The following is a 19573-nucleotide window of genomic DNA, read 5'->3' as shown; positions in this document are numbered from 1 at the left end:
TACTGTAGGAAACACTACAGCAGGGGTCAGCAACACCTTCACACCACTACCTTACTGTAGGAAACACTACAGCAGGGGTCAGCAACACCTTCACACCACTACCTTACTGTAGGAAACACTACAGCAGGGGTCAGCAACACCTTCACACCACTACCTTACTGTAGGAAACACTACAGCAGGGGTCAGCAACACCTTCACACCACTACCTTACTGTAGGAACCACTACAGCAGGGGTCAGCAACACCTTCACACCACTACCTTACTGTAGGAACCACTACAGCAGGGGTCAGCAACACCTTCACACCACTACCTTACTGTAGGAACCACTACAGCAGGGGTCAGCAACACCTTCACACCACTACCTTACTGTAGGAAACCACTACAGCAGGGGTCAGCAACACCTTCACACCACCACCTTACTGTAGGAAACACTACAGCAGGGGTCAGCAACACCTTCACACCACCACCTTACTGTAGGAAACACTACAGCAGGGGTCAGCAACACCTTCACACCACTACCTTACTGTAGGAACCACTACAGCAGGGGTCAACAACACCTTCACACCACTACCTTACTGTAGGAACCACTACAGCAGGGGTCAGCAACACCTTCACACCACTACCTTACTGTAGGAACCACTACAGCAGGGGTCAGCAACACCTTCACACCACTACCTTACTGTAGGAAACACTACAGCAGGGGTCAGCAACACCTTCACACCACTACCTTACTGTAGGAACCACTACAGCAGGGGTCAGCAACACCTTCACACCACTACCTTACTGTAGGAAACACTACAGCAGGGGTCAGCAACACCTTCATACCACTACCTTACTGTAGGAAACACTACAGCAGGGGTCAGCAACACCTTCACACCACTACCTTACTGTAGGAAACACTACAGCAGGGGTCAGCAACACCTTCACACCACTACCTTACTGTAGGAACCACTACAGCAGGGGTCAGCAACACCTTCACACCACTACCTTACTGTAGGAACCACTACAGCAGGGGTCAGCAACAGGCGACCCGCAGCATTTTAGTTTTTGGAAAAAACTACTGTAAAATCACCAGGAATTTATGTTTCATTTAGGAAATCTTTCCCCAGGTATTCCCCCCAATAAAAAAGAGATGTGATCGTGTCTCAATGTAATCAAGCTATGAAATGATTGTTATTTTAAAGTAATAACATCTTTTTGGGGCTTACTTGTGGTCAATTTGCAGTGTATCAATTATCATAATTCTGTTCCAGCCCCCCGACCATCCTCTTCGACAGAAATCATCCCACGGCTGAATCTAGTTGCCTACCCCTGCACTGCACTGCAGTGTTTGGCACTGCTGAGCCAGACAACTACACAGGAGCACACAGGGCCACCGTACAGCTCAGATTACACTCAGATAAAGGGACAACTTGATACTGTTCTGACAGAGAGGGAGAGCGAGAGCTGGGGGTGAAGCAAGAGAAAGGGATGGAGGATGGGACAGAGATGGCAAGAGAGAGAGGGTGAGACCGAATGGAAAGACGATTGAGTGTGTGTGTGCCTACAGTATGGCGTGTGTGTATTGAAAGGGAAGTAGATTTGGCTCCTGTCTGATTGCCATGGTCTCCCTACGCAAATGGTTACGCAATCCTGCAGGATGGTGGCCCATCTCCTCCGTCACTACCACACCGTTATGTCCAGCCAACATGTGTGTGTGTGTGTGTGTGTGTGTTTGTGTGTGTGTGTGTGGCTTAGCCTTTTGCTTGTCATTCCCTGCCACGCTTGTCTCGGCTGGAAAGAAAGTCTCTGTTGGCAGAGGCGAGAGAAGAGAAAGGGAGAGATGGAGCGTGGGGATAGAGAGAGGGAGAGATGGAGCGTGGGGATATAGAGAGAGAGAGCGAGGGAGAGATGGAGCGTGGGGATATAGAGAGAAAGAGAGAGGGAGAAAGGGAGAGATGGAGCGTGGGGATATAGAGAGAGAGGGAGAAAGGGAGAGATGGAGCGTGGGGATATAGAGAGAGAGAGGGAGAAAGGGAGAGATGGAGCGTGGGGATATAGAGAGAGAGAGGGAGAAAGGGAGAGATGGAGCGTGGGGATATAGAGAGGGAGAGGGAGAAAGGGAGAGATGGAGCGTGGGGATATAGAGAGAGAGGGAGAAAGGGAGAGATGGAGCGTGGGGATATAGAGAGAGAGGGAGAAAGGGAGAGATGGAGCGTGGGGATATAGAGAGAGAGGGAGAGATGGAGCGTGGGGATATAGAGAGAGAGAGGGAGAAAGGGAGAGATGGAGCGTGGGGATATAGAGAGAGAGGGAGAAAGGGAGAGATGGAGCGTGGGGATATAGAGAGGGAGAGGGAGAAAGGGAGAGATGGAGCGTGGGGATATAGAGAGGGAGAGATGGAGCGTGGGGATATAGAGAGAGAGAGGGAGAAAGGGCGAGAGAGAGCGGAGCGGATTAGCAATTAATTTCTTATCTCCTTTTTTTCAGAAACTTCATTAGAATGTAACTTTCTTCCTGCTCTTATTTGGTCTGTCACTGTGACGATGCTCCCAGATTCACACACTGTGTGTGTGTGTGTGTGTGTGTGTGTGTGTGTGTGTGTGTGTGTGTGTGTGTGTGTGTTTTTGTTTGTGTATTCAATATTCATCCAATGCAAATCTCTGCGGTTTAGAGAAAAACAAACTCAGCAAAAAAATCCTCACTGTCAACTGTGTTTATTTTCAGCAAACTTAACATGTGTAAATATTTGTATAAACATAAGATTCAACAACTGAGACATAAACTGAACAAGTTCCACAGACATGTGACTAACAGAAATGGAATAATGTGTCCCTGAACAAAGGGGGGGGGTCAAGATCAAAAGTGACAGTCAGTATCTGGTGTCGCCACCAGCTGCATTAAGTACTGCAGTGCATCTACTCCTCATGGACTGCACCAGATTTGCCAGTTCTTGCTGTGAAATGTTACCTCACTCTTCCACCAAGGCACCTGCAAGTTCCCGGACATTTCTTGGGGGAACGGCACTAGCCCTCACCCTCCGATCCAACAGGTCCCACTCAATGGGATTGAGATCCGGGCTCTTCACTGGCCATGGCAGAACACTGACATTCCTGTCTGGCAGGAAATCACGCACGGAACGAGCAGTATGGCTGGTGGCATTGTCATGCTGGAGAGTCATGTCAGGATGAGCCTGCAGAAAGGGTACCACATGAGGGAGGAGGATGTCTTCCCTGTACCACTGTCTTAGGCATCTCACAGTACGGACATTGCAATTTATTGCCCTGGCCACATCTGGAGTCCTCATGCCTCCTTGCAGCATGCCTAAGGCACGTTCACGCAGATGAGCAGGGACCCCGGGCATCTTTCTTTTGGTGTTTTTCAGAGTCAGTAGAAAGGCCTCTTTAGTGTCCTAATTTTTTTTTTATAACTGTGACCTTAATTGCCTACCGTCTGTAAGCTGTTAGTGTCTTAACGACCATTCCACAGGTGCATGTTCATTAATTGTTTATGGTTCATTGAACAAGCATGGGAAACAGTGTTTAAACCCTTTACAATGAAGATCTGTGAAGTTATTTGGATTTTTACGAATTATCTTTGAAAGACAAGGTTCTGAATAAGGGACGTTTCTTTTTTTTTGCTGAGTTTATTTGACCCTATGCTCATTCTCCATCAATCTCCCTCAGTGCAGTAACGAGAGGTGCAGTGAAACTGGTCGATCTTGTGTAGTATAGGTTATTTTATATTGACAGTTATGTTTGTATCTTATGGCGGTTAAGGTTAGAATTGTAATTGATTTAAGCTGATCCAAGGTCAGTATTTAGTTCTAGTTGAGGCTGTTTTAGGTTCAGTGTGCGGGTTAATAGGAATACCAGTAAGGATCATGGTTACAGCGCCCCCATGGGGATCAGAGGAGAGGAGCAGCCCCTCAGGCTCCTGCTGCACCGTCTGTCAACTCAGTTCTGAGGAAGAAGGTACAGTACATTTGCCTCCCAAACGCCATACACAGGGACACCGAGAGAGACACTTTATTGGGTCAATATGAAAGTGCTAACATCAGTGGATGAAAGCAGTACTTCCTGGTAGCCCTTGGCGTGACATGAAATGCCTTTCTATTGAAGGTCAGCTGTCTGTTTATCAATAGAGAATTTATACGAGGACTGCAGCCAGATGCCTTCAGGGGACATGTCAAACATGAGAGCGCGAGACAACAGAAACAGTCGGTGGGGTCAATACGGGAACCAGGAGAGGGAGCTGTGTACCTGTGGAAATGCAAAATGTCCTTCCTCCATTGTTTCCATATTGTGCTTGTCAATACCAACAGAGACCAGTCATAAGAGACTGATTCTACCTCATTAATCTTCTTACCGTACATACTAGGCATTTTCATTTCTCTCTTGGTTCTAAAGCATGTTAAACCTAATATAGAGTAATTTGACTTCAAATAAATACATTTATCCCTTCCTCCCTCAGCTAGTCTTTACGGACTGTGGCACTATTAGAGATGAGTGGTTGGCTACTCCCCCTTGTGGTGGAATGTGACAGAAAGATACTTTACCCCGACAGTCAGCCAGAGACCTACAGTATTTATACAGGTTCTCTGCAGTGCTACGCAGTGACGACACCCTGCTCACATACAGCGGAGTGCCACTCAGCTAATGACCAGTGCACTGGGCTGTTCTGCTAGTGGCAGACCCAGGATCAGTTTACCCTTTCCATAACCATAAGGGACGGCCGGACAGACTACATATCTGTCCTTAGATCAGTGCTTAGCAGCCATCTATACTGCCCTGTGCCAGCTAGCTGTTGAGAACTGAGGAAAGTTATGGGATGTTCAGCTTCTGGCCTGTGGCTGTTCTGGCGCTTTAAAACAAGCCCGTAATCTGGCGTAGAGTCTTAAAACAAACCTGTAAAACAGCAAGGGCACCGTCTGACACACACACACACACACACACACACACACACAGCCTGAAGCTTAACTATCCTCCACGGTGTGAATCTATGGTCCGAGAAAAATGAGGCACCTTTTTTTTCAGTTTCTCTGTTTTAGATTTTGTATCCCTCCCATCTCCTGTCTCTCTCTGCTACAGTTCGTTTTAGACTGTATGGGATAGGATAAAGTAATCCTTCTAACCTACCCCCCCCCCAAAAAAAAAGATATAGATGTACTATTGTAAAGTGGTTGTTCCACTGGATATCATAAGGTGAATGCACCAATTTGTAAGTCGCTGTGTAAAATGTAAATGTATGGTGCACTTTGATTGGTCGTGATAGTATGGAGCATGAAGGGTTAAGTTTAGTGGAGCAGAGGGTTGGAATGGGTCAAAGCATACCCCCACTGTGGGGTAAACACGTGTGTCAAACACGCACACACACACACACGCACGCATACGGTTGAATTGAGGCAGTTTGTATAGCTCATAAATTAAGTCTCAGTGGATCTGTCTCATGATAACATGTTCCCTCCAGATGTGCACACACAGACACACACATCTGTTTTACTTACCTGGTTTACTGAGCCCTCTCTGTCTGTGTCTACAGAGTGTCGGGAGGTGAGTTGTTTGACCGTATTGTGGAGAAGGGGTTCTACACAGAGAAAGATGCCAGTACTCTCATCAGACAGGTGCTAGACGCTGTCGACTACCTCCACAAGTTGGGCATCGTCCACAGAGACCTGAAGGTGATGGTGACACACACACACACACACACACACACACACACACACACACACACACACACACACACACACACACACACACACACCCCCTGTCTACTCCCCCCTGCATCTTGACATGAGCGGATCACTTGTGTTTTATGGACCGTGATTCATTGCGGTGGTGAGGTGCAGCATGCGTTTGTGATTTAGGCCGCTCAGCGGGTCACAACACGCAGTGGCTTCTGGGAAATATACCACATAGCGGACTCCACTGAGAGACAGGAGTACGGTCATACGGCCTCATAAAAACAGACGCCAACATAACTGCACTGTGTTGAAGGGTTATAGACTGCCTTTGACAAATGATTACGGTTTTATATCTACAGTACGTTCAGGGTAAGTAGAGAGATCCAAGGATGGGAGAGCTCCGTTTGTGATTAACATGCTCCCTCTATCTCTCCCTCTATCTATCTATCTATCGCTCCATCGCTCTCTCTCCCTCTGTCCTCTCTGTCCTCTCTGTCCTCTCCGTCCTCTCTCTCCCTCTGTCCCCTCTCTCCCTCTGTCCCCTCTCTCCCTCTGTCCTCTCTCTCCCTCTGTCCTCTCTCTCCCTCTGTCCCCTCTCTCCCTCTGTCCTCTCTCTCCCTCTGTCCTCTCTCTCCCTCTGTCCTCTCTCTCCCTCTGTCCTCTCTCTCCCTCTGTCCTCTCTCTCCCTCTGTCCCCTCTGTCCTCTCCGTCCTCTCTCTCCCTCTGTCCTCTCTCTCCCTCTGTCCTCTCTCTCCCTCTGTCCTCTCTCTCCCTCTGTCCTCTCTCTCCCTCCGTCCTCTCTCTCCCTCTGTCCCCTCTCTCCCTCTGTCCCCTCTCTCCCTCTGTCCCCTCTCTCCCTCTGTCCCCTCTCTCCCTCTGTCCCCTCTCTCCCTCTGTCCCCTCTGTCCTCTCTCTCCCTCTGTCCTCTCTCTCCCTCTGTCCTCTCTCTCCCTCTGTCCCCTCTCTCCCTCTGTCCCCTCTGTCCTCTCCGTCCTCTCTCTCCCTCTGTCCCCTCTCTCCCTCTCTCCCTCTGTCCTCTCCGTCCCCTCTGTCCTCTCCGTCCTCTCTCTCCCTCTGTCCTCTCTCTCCCTCTGTCCTCTCTCTCCCTCTGTCCTCTCTCTCCCTCTGTCCTCTCTCTCCCTCCGTCCTCTCTCTCCAGCCAGAGAACCTGCTGTATTTTAACCCCCAGGACGAGTCTAAGATCATGATCAGTGACTTTGGTCTGTCCAAGATGGAGGGCAGCGGGGATGTCATGTCGACCGCGTGCGGCACGCCGGGATACGTGGGTAAGAAGAGATGCCTCCCCCCCACCCCATAACCTAAAATGTCCTGACTTAGAAGTTAATGCCACGTGTTAATATACCTTGTCGTCAGCTACTGAAATGTTAATACTGGAAGCAAATGAAGTCCTTTTGGTTTTTAGGCTACCGTTCTTTCCAAAAGTCGTATGCTACATTGTCTAAGTGCTCACTCTAAATGAGTGTGATGCCATCACGGTGCTTTACATAAATGACACACTGCATAATACAGTATGCTGTAGGTGAAATCCCACTGCTTTAATTATGTGTCTGCAATGGGGGAGGGCGCATCTGTGTGCAGCTCAAACACACAGGCATCCTGCCTCTGGAGTAAGAAGGTCTTATCACACGCTGACAGACCCTGCACCCAGTCGCCTGCTTTCCCCTTTTTAACAGAGCGACTGAGTCAGACAGCCAACATGGCGGGGCGCTCTACTGCAGCTCACTACGCGCTAGAGGGCTGTCATCTCTGTGCCAGACATGGGGATTTGTATACTGTGTGTGTGTGTGTCAACTCTGTGCCACACATGGGGATTTGTATACTGCAGCCCTGTGTGTGTGTGTGTGTGTCAACTCTGTGCCACACATGGGGATTTGTATACTGCAGCCCTGTGTGTGTGTGTGTGTGTGTGTGTGTGTGTGTGTGTGTGTGTGTGTGTGTGTGTGTGTGTGTGTGTGTGTGTGTGTGTGTGTGTGTGTGTGTGTGTCAACTCTGTGCCACACATGGGGATTTATATACTGTAGCCCTGGCACTGTGTTTTTGCATGTGTGTGTCTATCTTTGAGTGTTTGTGTGTGTGCTTTGAGTGTGTGAGAGAAACAGATGTTTTACATTATTTCCATGACAGAACCTTTCATGTTGACGTGTAGGACGGTGCCTCTGGTAGTCAGACACTCTGAAGACTCATCATGTTGACGTGTAGGACGGTGCCTCTGGTAGTCAGACACTCTGAAGACTCATCATGTTGACGTGTAGGACGGTGCCTCTGGTAGTCAGACACTCTGAAGACTCATCATGTTGACGTGTAGGACGGTGCCTCTGGTAGTCAGACACTCTGAAGACTCATCATGTTGATGTCTTTCAGCTGCCGGCTCCTGTCCACGCCCCTACATCCACATGCAAGTCAGTTAGCAGACACTTGTTTAAGCTTATCCATCGGGAACTATAGGCCAGCTAAACAACACCTTACTAGTTAATGACATTGGAAGTGTCTCATCCTTCCTCCTCCCTCTATCCCACAATCTCTTCAGATGAGGCCACTGCGGTTTTTGTCCATCCCTCCCTCCCCATCTGCTGTGGGCTGCTGTAGGGCTTTTCCATTCTAAAAGGCTGTAATGTGACAGTTGCTGCATTAGAAATGCTGCTAAATATAGCAGGTCTTGGATGATGGCATTGAGAAGCCTGCATTCCTGAGGTATGAATAGCCCAGGGTTAGCGCCTGGGATGGCTGAATTAAGACCAGACTCTGTGGTTTGGACAGGCCCACCGTCAGAGAGTGGACACACGCATACACATACTGTGTACAAACACACACACACACACACGTCGGCCATATTGTTAGAGGAGATGCGCAACACACACTCAGCCCAGCACAAGTGAAGAAAGTATAACATTTGAGCCTCTGTGTGCACACACGTCTACGCACATGCGTGTGTCTGACTGTGTGTGTAAATCTATGCGCGTGACTGTGTGTGTGTGTGTGTGTTTCCTGTGATCTGTATTTTCCTCAGTCTTTGATAGCGACCGTTGTTTGGGTGAGCTCAGTTCTATTTTGGCTGGGCTGTTATCATTGATTAGTCTGGACAGGCTTCTCTCAGTCTCGATAATCGCCCCGGGGGGGTCACGGCCTCTGATAGGATGAGCTCCAGCTCTGGGCTCGACAGCAGGGTAATCCAGGGGGGAGAACATGTCTCTGTGTCCGTCTCTCTCCATCTCTGACTGTGTGTCTCCAGTTATGTCATCAAAGTCTCATCCCCCTCTCTCTACATCTTTCTCTCTCTCTTTCTCTCTCTTTCTCTTCTCTCTCCCTTCTCTCTCTCTCTCCTTTCTCTCTCTCAGCTCCAGAGGTTCTTGCTCAGAAGCCCTACAGTAAGGCAGTGGACTGCTGGTCCATCGGAGTCATTGCATACATCCTGTAAGTTTCTACAGTCTATTGTACAACTCCTACAGAAATGCTATGTGTTCCCATACCCAGTCAATACCATGAGGGAGGAATTCACAGCTTTATACTGAGGATCTTTCTAGAGTGCAGATGCATTTCACAAGTTCGCACACAAGTTTGACTTATTGTGTGTGTGTGTGTGTGTGTGTGTGCGTGCGTTTGTCTGTGTGCGTGGATGTTTGTGTGTTTTGGAATGGCCATTAATGGAGAATGACACAACATCATGCCTCTCTCTTTCCTTTCATCAGACCCAGATGTTAGTCTGCTACACTCTGCTCAGTCACCATGTATGGACATAGTGCTTCTGAGGAGAAAAAACGGACTTTTCAACATGTCTCTCTTGTTTTTCATTCGTTTTTCACCCCTCTGTCTGTGTGTGGACAACCTCTGAGTCAGGGGGCAGATTTAGCGCTGTGTGTGTTCCAGCTCTCGCTGACTGAGTTCCAGGCGTGTGTGTGTGTGTGTGTGTGTGTGTGTGTGTGTGTGTGTGTGTGTGTGTGTGTGTGTGTGTGTGTTTTAGGGGTTTGAGTTCAGGGTTAGGGACAGGGGGAATAGGGGTTAGAGTTCAGGGTTAGGGACAGGGGGAATAGGGGTTAGAGTTCAGGGTTAGGGACAGGGGGAATAGGGGTTAGTGTTCAGGGTTAGGGACAGGGGGAATAGGGGTTAGTGTTCAGGGTTAGGGACAGGGGGAATAGGGGTTAGAGTTCAGGGTTAGGGACAGGGGGAATAGGGGTTAGAGTTCAGGGTTAGGGACAGGGGGAATAGGGGTTAGAGTTCAGGGTTAGGGACAGGGGGAATAGGGGTTAGAGTTCAGGGTTAGGGACAGGGGGGAATAGGGGTTAGAGTTCAGGGTTAGGGACAGGGGGAATAGGGGTTAGAGTTCAGGGTTAGGGACAGGGGGAATAGGGGTTAGAGTTCAGGGTTAGGGACAGGGGGAATAGGGGTTAGAGTTCAGGGTTAGGGACAGGGGGAATAGGGGTTAGAGTTCAGGGTTAGGGACAGGGGGAATAGGGGTTAGAGTTCAGGGTTAGGGACAGGGGGAATAGGGGTTAGAGTTCAGGGTTAGGGACAGGGGGAATAGGGGTTAGAGTTCAGGGTTAGGGACAGGGGGAATAGGGGTTAGAGTTCAGGGTTAGGGACAGGGGGAATAGGGGTTAGAGTTCAGGGTTAGGGACAGGGGGAATAGGGGTTAGAGTTCAGGGTTAGGGACAGGGGGAATAGGGGTTAGAGTTCAGGGTTAGGGACAGGGGGAATAGGGGTTAGAGGTTAGGGACAGGGGGAATAGGGGTTAGTGTTCAGGGTTAGGGACAGGGGGAATAGGGGTTAGAGTTCAGGGTTAGGGACAGGGGAAATAGGGGTTAGAGGTTAGGGACAGGGGGAATAGGGGTTAGTGTTCAGGGTTAGGGACAGGGGGAATAGGGGTTAGTGTTCAGGGTTAGGGACAGGGGGAATAGGGGTTAGAGTTCAGGGTTAGGGACAGGGGGAATAGGGGTTAGAGTTCAGGGTTAGGGACAGGGGGAATAGGGGTTAGAGTTCAGGGTTAGGGACAGGGGGAATAGGGGTTAGAGGTTAGGGACAGGGGGAATAGGGGTTAGAGGTTAGGGACAGGGGGAATAGGGGTTAGTGTTCAGGGTTAGGGACAGGGGGAATAGGGGTTAGAGTTCAGGGTTAGGGACAGGGGGAATAGGGGTTAGAGGTTAGGGACAGGGGGAATAGGGGTTAGTGTTCAGGGTTAGGGACAGGGGGAATAGGGGTTAGTGTTCAGGGTTAGGGACAGGGGGAATAGGGGTTAGAGTTCAGGGTTAGGGACAGGGGGAATAGGGGTTAGAGTTCAGGGTTAGGGACAGGGGGAATAGGGGTTAGAGTTCAGGGTTAGGGACAGGGGGAATAGGGGTTAGAGTTCAGGGTTAGGGACAGGGGGAATAGGGGTTAGAGTTCAGGGTTAGGGACAGGGGGAATAGGGGTTAGAGTTCAGGGTTAGGGACAGGGGGAATAGGGGTTAGAGTTCAGGGTTAGGGACAGGGGGAATAGGGGTTAGAGTTCAGGGTTAGGGACAGGGGGGAATAGGGGTTAGAGTTCAGGGTTAGGGACAGGGGGAATAGGGGTTAGAGTTCAGGGTTAGGGACAGGGGGAATAGGGGTTAGAGTTCAGGGTTAGGGACAGGGGGAATAGGGGTTAGAGTTCAGGGTTAGGGACAGGGGGAATAGGGGTTAGAGGTTAGGGACAGGGGGAATAGGGGTTAGTGTTCAGGGTTAGGGACAGGGGGAATAGGGGTTAGAGGTTAGGGACAGGGGGAATAGGGGTTAGTGTTCAGGGTTAGGGACAGGGGGAATAGGGGTTAGAGTTCAGGGTTAGGGACAGGGGGAATAGGGGTTAGAGGTTAGGGACAGGGGGAATAGGGGTTAGTGTTCAGGGTTAGGGACAGGGGGAATAGGGGTTAGAGGTTAGGGACAGGGGGAATAGGGGTTAGTGTTCAGGGTTAGGGACAGGGGGAATAGGGGTTAGAGTTCAGGGTTAGGGACAGGGGGAATAGGGGTTAGAGGTTAGGGACAGGGGGAATAGGGGTTAGTGTTCAGGGTTAGGGACAGGGGGAATAGGGGTTAGTGTTCAGGGTTAGGGACAGGGGGAATAGGGGTTAGAGTTCAGGGTTAGGGACAGGGGGAATAGGGGTTAGAGTTCAGGGTTAGGGACAGGGGGAATAGGGGTTAGAGTTCAGGGTTAGGGACAGGGGGAATAGGGGTTAGAGTTCAGGGTTAGGGACAGGGGGAATAGGGGTTAGAGTTCAGGGTTAGGGACAGGGGGAATAGGGGTTAGAGTTCAGGGTTAGGGACAGGGGGAATAGGGGTTAGAGTTCAGGGTTAGGGACAGGGGGAATAGGGGTTAGAGTTCAGGGTTAGGGACAGGGGGAATAGGGGTTAGAGTTCAGGGTTAGGGACAGGGGGAATAGGGGTTAGTGTTCAGGGTTAGGGACAGGGGGAATAGGGGTTAGAGTTCAGGGTTAGGGACAGGGGGAATAGGGGTTAGAGTTCAGGGTTAGGGACAGGGGGAATAGGGGTTAGTGTTCAGGGTTAGGGACAGGGGGGAATAGGGGTTAGTGTTCAGGGTTAGGGACAGGGGGAATAGGGGTTAGAGTTCAGGGTTAGGGACAGGGGAATAGGGGTTAGTGTTCAGGGTTAGGGACAGGGGGAATAGGGGTTAGAGTTCAGGGTTAGGGACAGGGGGAATAGGGGTTAGAGTTCAGGGTTAGGGACAGGGGGAATAGGGGTTAGAGTTCAGGGTTAGGGACAGGGGGAATAGGGGTTAGAGTTCAGGGTTAGGGACAGGGGGAATAGGGGCAATAGAACAATGAGAACGAGAGAAAGGTGTGAGTTACCTCGGTCGTTAGAGCATCAGTGCAAATCGTCCTCATCCGCTGAAAACGTTCCTCATTTTTGCTCCTCTCTCCCTTTCTGTGTTGTTCTTGGCTCTCGATGGTTTGTCGCAAGATGAGCTCTGTGATGTGCAAAGCAGGCTCTGCCCTCTGGTTCTCTCTCTCACCCTTCTCCTCTTCCCTTGTTCTTTCTCCCGCCCCAATAGCTCAGACATCTTTCTGTTCTCTATTTTCACCTGTTTATCCATCTCTGTCCGTTTATTGATGTAGTTGTTATGTAACTCTCCATGCTTACACAGCTTTGGATATAAGGATCACTAGGTGTCACTGGGTCCTTAGTGTGTGTGCGTGTGCGTGCGTGCGCACTCCTGTAACCTCTACACATGTGAGGGAGGAGAAATACATGTCTGAGAAACAGTGTTCACACAGTCGGTCAGTCCAGCTGGCAGATTAAACTGTGAATGTTTGTGTATGTTCAATAAGTAGTCCTTAAACATCCTTGTGAATAGCCTAGGCAATATTAAATTAGACAAAATATGTGTTTAGAGTTGAAGTAAATAGATTACATCCAAGAATATCCAGTTCTGGATGGTTGAGGCCTGATGTTGGAGCCCTTGATGTTTTCTCAGAGAGTTCCCAGTGATCAGTGAGCTACTCCCGTCTTTTCATTTCGCCATTAGCACGGGCCTCGGACCTCGTTAGCCGATTTCCGAGCGCCTCCACACAATGCGGCTCGGCATGCCTGGTTGGGTCTCTCCTCAGGTGTGAAGCGATCGCATCAGGTAATCAGGTGGAATAATCGCTCCGGCTCCTGCGGAGGAATGGCGCGCAAGTCTTTAACCAAATGTGAAAGCACAAAAACAAAAAACTCATTGCGGCCGCATCAGGCAGAACAGCTTCTCGATGGAGAAAGGCATTTTAATGAGGTTCGATCATAATGGCGGCTAATGTTTTCTATGGAAATCGTTTTGCCACTTGAAGAAGTTCAATTAGTCCAGGATGAGGTTAGGAGAGCAGACAGAGAAAAGGTTTAGGATACATTACATATTCACCTTGTCAGTTTATTGTTATCAATTGAATAGTTGTTCAAGCATTTGTCTCATTCGTCAGCATGTTATTCTATTATCATCTTAAAAGTAAACGATTCCCTGAAGTAGGAAGTGAATGCATGTGTTAACTTTTTTTTTTTTATGAGCTCACTTCCTGTCTGTGTCTGCAGGTTGTGCGGCTATCCTCCATTCTACGATGAGAATGACTCCAAGCTCTTTGAGCAGATCCTCAAAGCAGACTACGAGTTTGACGCACCGTACTGGGACGACATATCTGATTCAGGTAAGCTGTGTGTGTGTGTGTGTGTGTGTGTGTGTGTGTGTGTGTGTGTGTGTGTGTGTGTGTGTGTGTGTGTGTGTGTGTGTGTGTGTGTGTGTGTGTGTGTGTGTGTCTGTCTAATGGAGTGAGGATCCCCTTCAGACGGAGCACCTTCCTCTTCCTCCTCCCGTCTGGCAAATTTGGACACCACACCACCATGGCTACTTTCTCTATACTGTGATGTCGTCCTGTTGGAATTTGTGTGTGTTTTAAGAGGTCATCACAGACATGATCTGAGAACCCTATATTCTCCAGTTTGGCACCAGTCTAACCATTCGCCCCTGCCTGCCAGTAAACCATAAAACAACAGTAGTTATTACAGGAAGAGAGCTGAGGCTTGGTCCAGGTATCCGGTACACTGGCCAGGTAGTGTGGGAAACCATGGGCCTTGAACTGTTTACTGTTTGTGTATGTTGTGATGAGTGTGAGCAACTGTTCTCTAATGGTTTTTCACAGCCAAAGACTTTATCGGCAGTCTGATGGAGAAAGACCCAGCGAAGCGCTTCACCTGTGACCAGGCCCTCAGACACCCATGGTGAGAGACAACACACACACACACACACACACACACACACACACACACACACACACACACACACACTCATGTGGGTATTATGGGATGTTAAAGTGTCTGTGTGTGTGTGTTCAGGATCGCTGGGGACACAGCCCTCTGCAAGAACATCCACGAGTCTGTGAGCAGGCAGATCAGGAAAAACTTTGCCAAGAGCAAATGGAGGGTACGTTTGAATGTATGGTAATAAACGTCTGAGTGTCATTCAAGTGTCCGAGTGTGTCTGAATGATTGCTTATTTAATGTAGTGTTTATAAATCATACACTGGTCTCTTCCTCTCGCTCCCTCTCCCTCCCTCTCCCTCTCTCTCCCTCTCTCTCTCTCTCTCCCTCTTCCTCTCCCTCTCTCTCTCTCTCCCTCTCTCTCTCCTCTCTCTCTCTCTTTCTCCCTCTCTCTCTCTCTCTCTCCCTCTCTCTCCCTCTCCCTCTCTCTCTCTCTCTCTCTCTCTCTCCCCCCCTCTCTCTCTCTCTCTCTCTCTCTCTCTCTCTCCCTCTCCCTCTCCCTCTCCCTCTCCCTCTCCCTCTCTCTCCCTCTCTCTCCCTCTCCAGCAAGCCTTCAATGCCACTGCAGTGGTGCGACACATGAGGAGACTGCAGTTGAGCAGCAGTATGGGCCAGAGCATGGACAGCTCTCACCCTCACCCTCCTAACAGCCGGGCCGCACAGATGCAGAACCAACGGAACCAGGCCAACCAGAACCAGGCCAACCAGACCCCCAACCAGAGCTCTACTCAACCCTCTCCGAGTCCAAGCCAGACTTGGAGCCAGAGCCAGAACCCTAATGCAGCCATTATGAAGAGCTTTTCTGTGGACTCACCTCACAAGGACTGTAAGTGGACATGTATGCATCCACACACACACAAACCATGAACTAGTAAACACCAACTACCAGTTTGTTACTTCTGACTGTGTGTTCATAGCCTCTGTTCTCCCCCCAGGTGCCCCAGCCACTCCCACCCCCTGCAGCCTGGCGTCTGCAGCCTCCTCTGTCCCCTCCGGGGGGGCGGAGCTCGCCCGGCCCCACCCCTCCACTGTTGCCACGGTACTAACAGAGACTAAGTGACGCCAGGTCCCGCGGGGGACCAGCTGGGAGGCTACGGCGCTGTGAGAGAGAGAGGGGCGAAAACCGCACCCTCCCCTTCCTTACCGTGCCCCTACTACCCCCACCCAGCCTGCCCCCCGCCCTGCCCCTCCCCCACGCTGCATCTGGGAGGACTGGGAGAGCAGAGGACTCTAAACCCATCGCACCAATCACAACACGCCATACTCACCTTGGACACGCCCATTGTGTCGACTCTGTGGAACCACACCCACTCTGAGAGCATTATTGATTGGTTTACCTTTTGAGTTTTTGTTTCTGTCCGAGACCTGAGTGAAATGGGTGTGTTATCAGAAGCTGCCGTCGGATTGGGCGTTGTCTACGTCAGTCAAACTCAATTTCCCTCTAGTCTTTCCGACATCTTCTAGAAGGTCCTACTTGTGAGTTTTTAAATTCTGTTTATTTTCTTGAATTCATCCTCTGGGTTAACAGTTACTAACTGGATTATTTTTCATTTGTATTTTCTTGCGCTTTTTTTCCCATGTTTATGTTCGCGCCGTGTTTAAGACGTGCTTTAAAAGTACCATAAGACTGTTGAGTGATGTTTCATGAGTAAGCGCTTTATCTGTTTGCACGTTGAGGTTTGGACGCGGTTTCAGACGTAGGTAATGTGTGTACAGCTACCAAGTTAGACTCTTCATCTACGTGAATTTATCAGACAGAGAATAGAGATTGTAAACAGTTTTAAAATACCCAAAATGGGGTCAGAGCATTGTACAACTTATTTGTTAAGGGAAACATGCACTATGTTTAATTATTGTCTTACTTTATAAGACTTTTATAACGACCACCCTATATGGGACGCATATACAGTATATTATGAAACACACTGCAGGTTTAGGATCGAGTTGGAGAGTGCTGGGACAGGGATGACCCCTGTTAAAGTTTTAACAATCACCTGTTAGTTACCTGCGGGGTTTCCCATCCTAAAGATCAGGGGCTCCAAGTGGGGAAACCAGGCACTTCCAAATGGGCCTCAGAAAAAGCCCATGAAAAAGAGCAGCCATCTCTGTAGTGTAGTGTAAGCATGGAGAAACCCTGACCTACAGTATCAGTTTCCCAAGATCCAAGATGGTGGAGCTGTTGTCTCTACCGCCATCCCTTTTACAAAGCCATGACCTCACCACAAGAGCCATCATCAACCGGCACCCAGTACACAAGTTCTCAGGGATTTGGACTGGGCGCCGTGGTGACCCTTGTTGCTGTAGAAACCGGTCGCGAGCATAGATTTGTCTACACAGTTAGATGCAAGTCCAACGATCCCTTTATGTCATTGTAATGTCTAGCCAAAGCACTGTTGAAACAGAGAATATGTGGACAGTGATTATACCTGATTAAACACTGATGGTTAGCTATGAGCTAGACCTAAAGCCCTGGCCGATCCCCACTGAGAAATGGATTGTTTTGAAACGAAGGGCTGAACTCTGATAATCTGGAGAAAGATGACAGAAGACAAGATGTTTTCTATTTCTCTCCCCCTTGCCTTCTCCTTTTCTCTCTGTCCCACCCCTCCCTCCCTCCCTCCCTCCCTCCCACCCTCTTTTTCTTTCGAGTTTCTTTAAGACCAGTTCACTGTATACTGTAGAAGTTTCACCCAACACTGGGACTGTTACGCTCACGACACCAGGGTCCCCTAACCAGAATATGGCCAGACACAGCCTGCATATAGCCTACATATAGAGGTCAAAGTGCAGTATTATTACCTGGCTTCGTGCTGCTGGGTCAACCATCATTAAGTGTGATGTCATCGACTGGATTATTTTAGGGAGTGGGTGGGCTTTACTTTAGGGCTCCGTTTTTGTTTATTTATTTATTTATTTTTATCGAGGCAAGCATGTATTGTTTTGTGATATGAATGAATATATTTGTCGGAAAGGTCTTGTGAATATGAATGCTAATTTGTAAGATAACCTATGCGAATGTGGTGCAGTGTCGGTGTGTGTGTGTTTGTGTGGGGGGGGGGGTTGATTTGTATTCTCTTTGGAATGTTTAATGTGTTTAAATTAGCTACAGCCCCCCACACCTCTCCATCCCGCACCATACTGAGCTTTGATACCACGGTATTCAGAGCATACCGTACCGAGCACTCAGTAACTGCCATCTACGGAGTTACCATGGAGATGACGCCATCAGTATTCTAAACAATATCTGACTAAAGATAATACAAATAAAAACATTTAAAATGTAAAAGCAAACTCAGGCTTTAGTTTGCGATGTGTATAAATGTTGAAGCTTTGACTGATACGACATCCACTGTTATGGAGCTGTGCTGTTTTTACACATGTATCTGCCTAAGTCATCGGTCGTCCACTTTACCCCCTTGCTCACCGACACTACGGCAACAGGCGTCCCATCACACCTAAACACATGCCCATGATCAACTGTCATGAGAAGAAAAAAAAACACAATGCATCACAACGCTTTTTTCTAAAGATGAAATGCAAAGCATGTTGAAAAGTGCTTAGAGAAATCCAACTCCACAAGTGTTTGCATTAACTTTTATATGCCATTGTATGATGTGTGTATCTATATCTAAAGAAGAAGACCAATGTGTCCGTAGAGAGCGGAGTATTGTTGGGGACCACTGCATCTCCCTGTGGGTTCCTGTGAGGTCCAGAGCCCGGGGAATGGGCCATATTTACTCTGCATGTGACCAAAACAAACCTCCATCTTGTGTGGCGGTCTCTCACTAACGACTCCTGGTGGATGTTCCCCTTAACCACAGATCTAGGATCAGAAAACTCTCCCTCAATCGAAAGCTTAATCATTAGATACTAACTTAAACATAGATCTCGGCTCAAAATATCCTCCCTCAATCTGAACCCTAACCAATAGATAATTACAACCATAGATCTAGGATCAGCATATCCTCCTTCGATCTGAACTTAAACAATTAGGGGGGAGAGAAAATATCTGACCTTGTATCAGTGGTAAGGGGCAACTTTCTTCCTATTTCGTTAAGCAGACACCACCTTCCATTTTGTGTGGCAGAGTGAGTTGCCCTGCCACTCTTACAGTGCTGTGATGACCTTCTGTTATGGGGCTTGTATATCCGATGCCTTCGACAATCATGTGCACATATCAGTTACCATGACGACAACAGAGGCCAGAATGACTGATTTTAGTTTTTTTCTCTCCTGAAATAAACCCTGAACGATCATAAAGCAGCTGTCTCCCTGTGTCTGTGTGTGCAGGGGTTACTACACTTTAAGCCATTCAGTTTTTCTTTTGCACTTAGATTGATTTCCACTTCTAATTGGCTTGTTTGTTGACCCCTGACCTTTTTTGCCTTTTCGACCAGAGAAAAATTTGAAAGGAGTCGTGTCCCTCCATAACCCTTCCATACACACAACCCCTGACTTCAAACAGACACACACCACGGATGCTCAACAGACAGACATTTGACAGACGTCTAGCAGATGTAGGGGCGGATGTTGCGCCAACGTTTCACAGATGTCCCTCTCACAGACCCACTTCGGGTCCAGCTATGACCCTGGGTCTGAGTGAATGTGAAGACCCATTGATCTACATGCTCACAGAACAATTGGCTCAGGCATCAACGTTGTGTTTTCCCAATACACTTTATTTCTAATTGTATAGCAAATGACTGTTAATTCACTAATATAGTTAGAACTAGCCACTTATAGCCAAGTGTGATTGGACTTAATTGGTGAAAGTGGTCTGAGATTGCCCTGTAGTACTTCTGGAACTCCGTGGCCAATTCAAACTGCAGCCACATTAAGCACCCCTCATACTCACTCCTAGCACGTCAGCCTCTCTCCTCTCTCACAGTTATTGACCTTTGAACCCGTACAATGGATCTGGACTCTGAGTAGTGTGCAAATTCCACCCCATTCTTGTTGTTTACATTGTCTGTCTTTTTGCTCTCCTGGTCAGAGGAATTCACAGAGAAGCTCAGGGAGATCATTCTCTCATAGACGTTAACAAACTCAAAGCAACACACACACTTAGACACACGCACAATGTGACATTCTCAGAGCGAGTGGGGGGGCTGCTGTTGTTGGACGAGAGCTCGTGGTGCGG

General features: G+C 48.7%; 1 protein-coding gene across 1 annotated transcript in view; it reads left to right on the top strand.

Moving 5' to 3' along the window:
- Window positions 1-18694, top strand: part of LOC106609279 (calcium/calmodulin-dependent protein kinase type 1D) — a 63847-nt gene extending 45153 nt beyond the window's left edge. Inside the window, exons 4-11 of the mRNA XM_014207908.2 lie at window positions 5521-5659; window positions 6822-6948; window positions 9019-9094; window positions 13711-13823; window positions 14316-14394; window positions 14509-14596; window positions 14980-15259; window positions 15369-18694. Of these exons, the coding sequence (XP_014063383.1) occupies window positions 5521-5659; window positions 6822-6948; window positions 9019-9094; window positions 13711-13823; window positions 14316-14394; window positions 14509-14596; window positions 14980-15259; window positions 15369-15493 (1027 nt within the window). The 3' untranslated portion in view covers window positions 15494-18694. The remainder of the gene's footprint in view (window positions 1-5520; window positions 5660-6821; window positions 6949-9018; window positions 9095-13710; window positions 13824-14315; window positions 14395-14508; window positions 14597-14979; window positions 15260-15368) is intronic.
- Window positions 18695-19573: the final 879 nt, after the last annotated feature.

The sequence above is a fragment of the Salmo salar genome, chromosome ssa07 (genome assembly GCF_905237065.1).
Source record: "Salmo salar chromosome ssa07, Ssal_v3.1, whole genome shotgun sequence".
NCBI lineage: Eukaryota > Metazoa > Chordata > Actinopteri > Salmoniformes > Salmonidae > Salmo > Salmo salar.
This window is presented reverse-complemented; position numbering and strand designations above follow the sequence as displayed.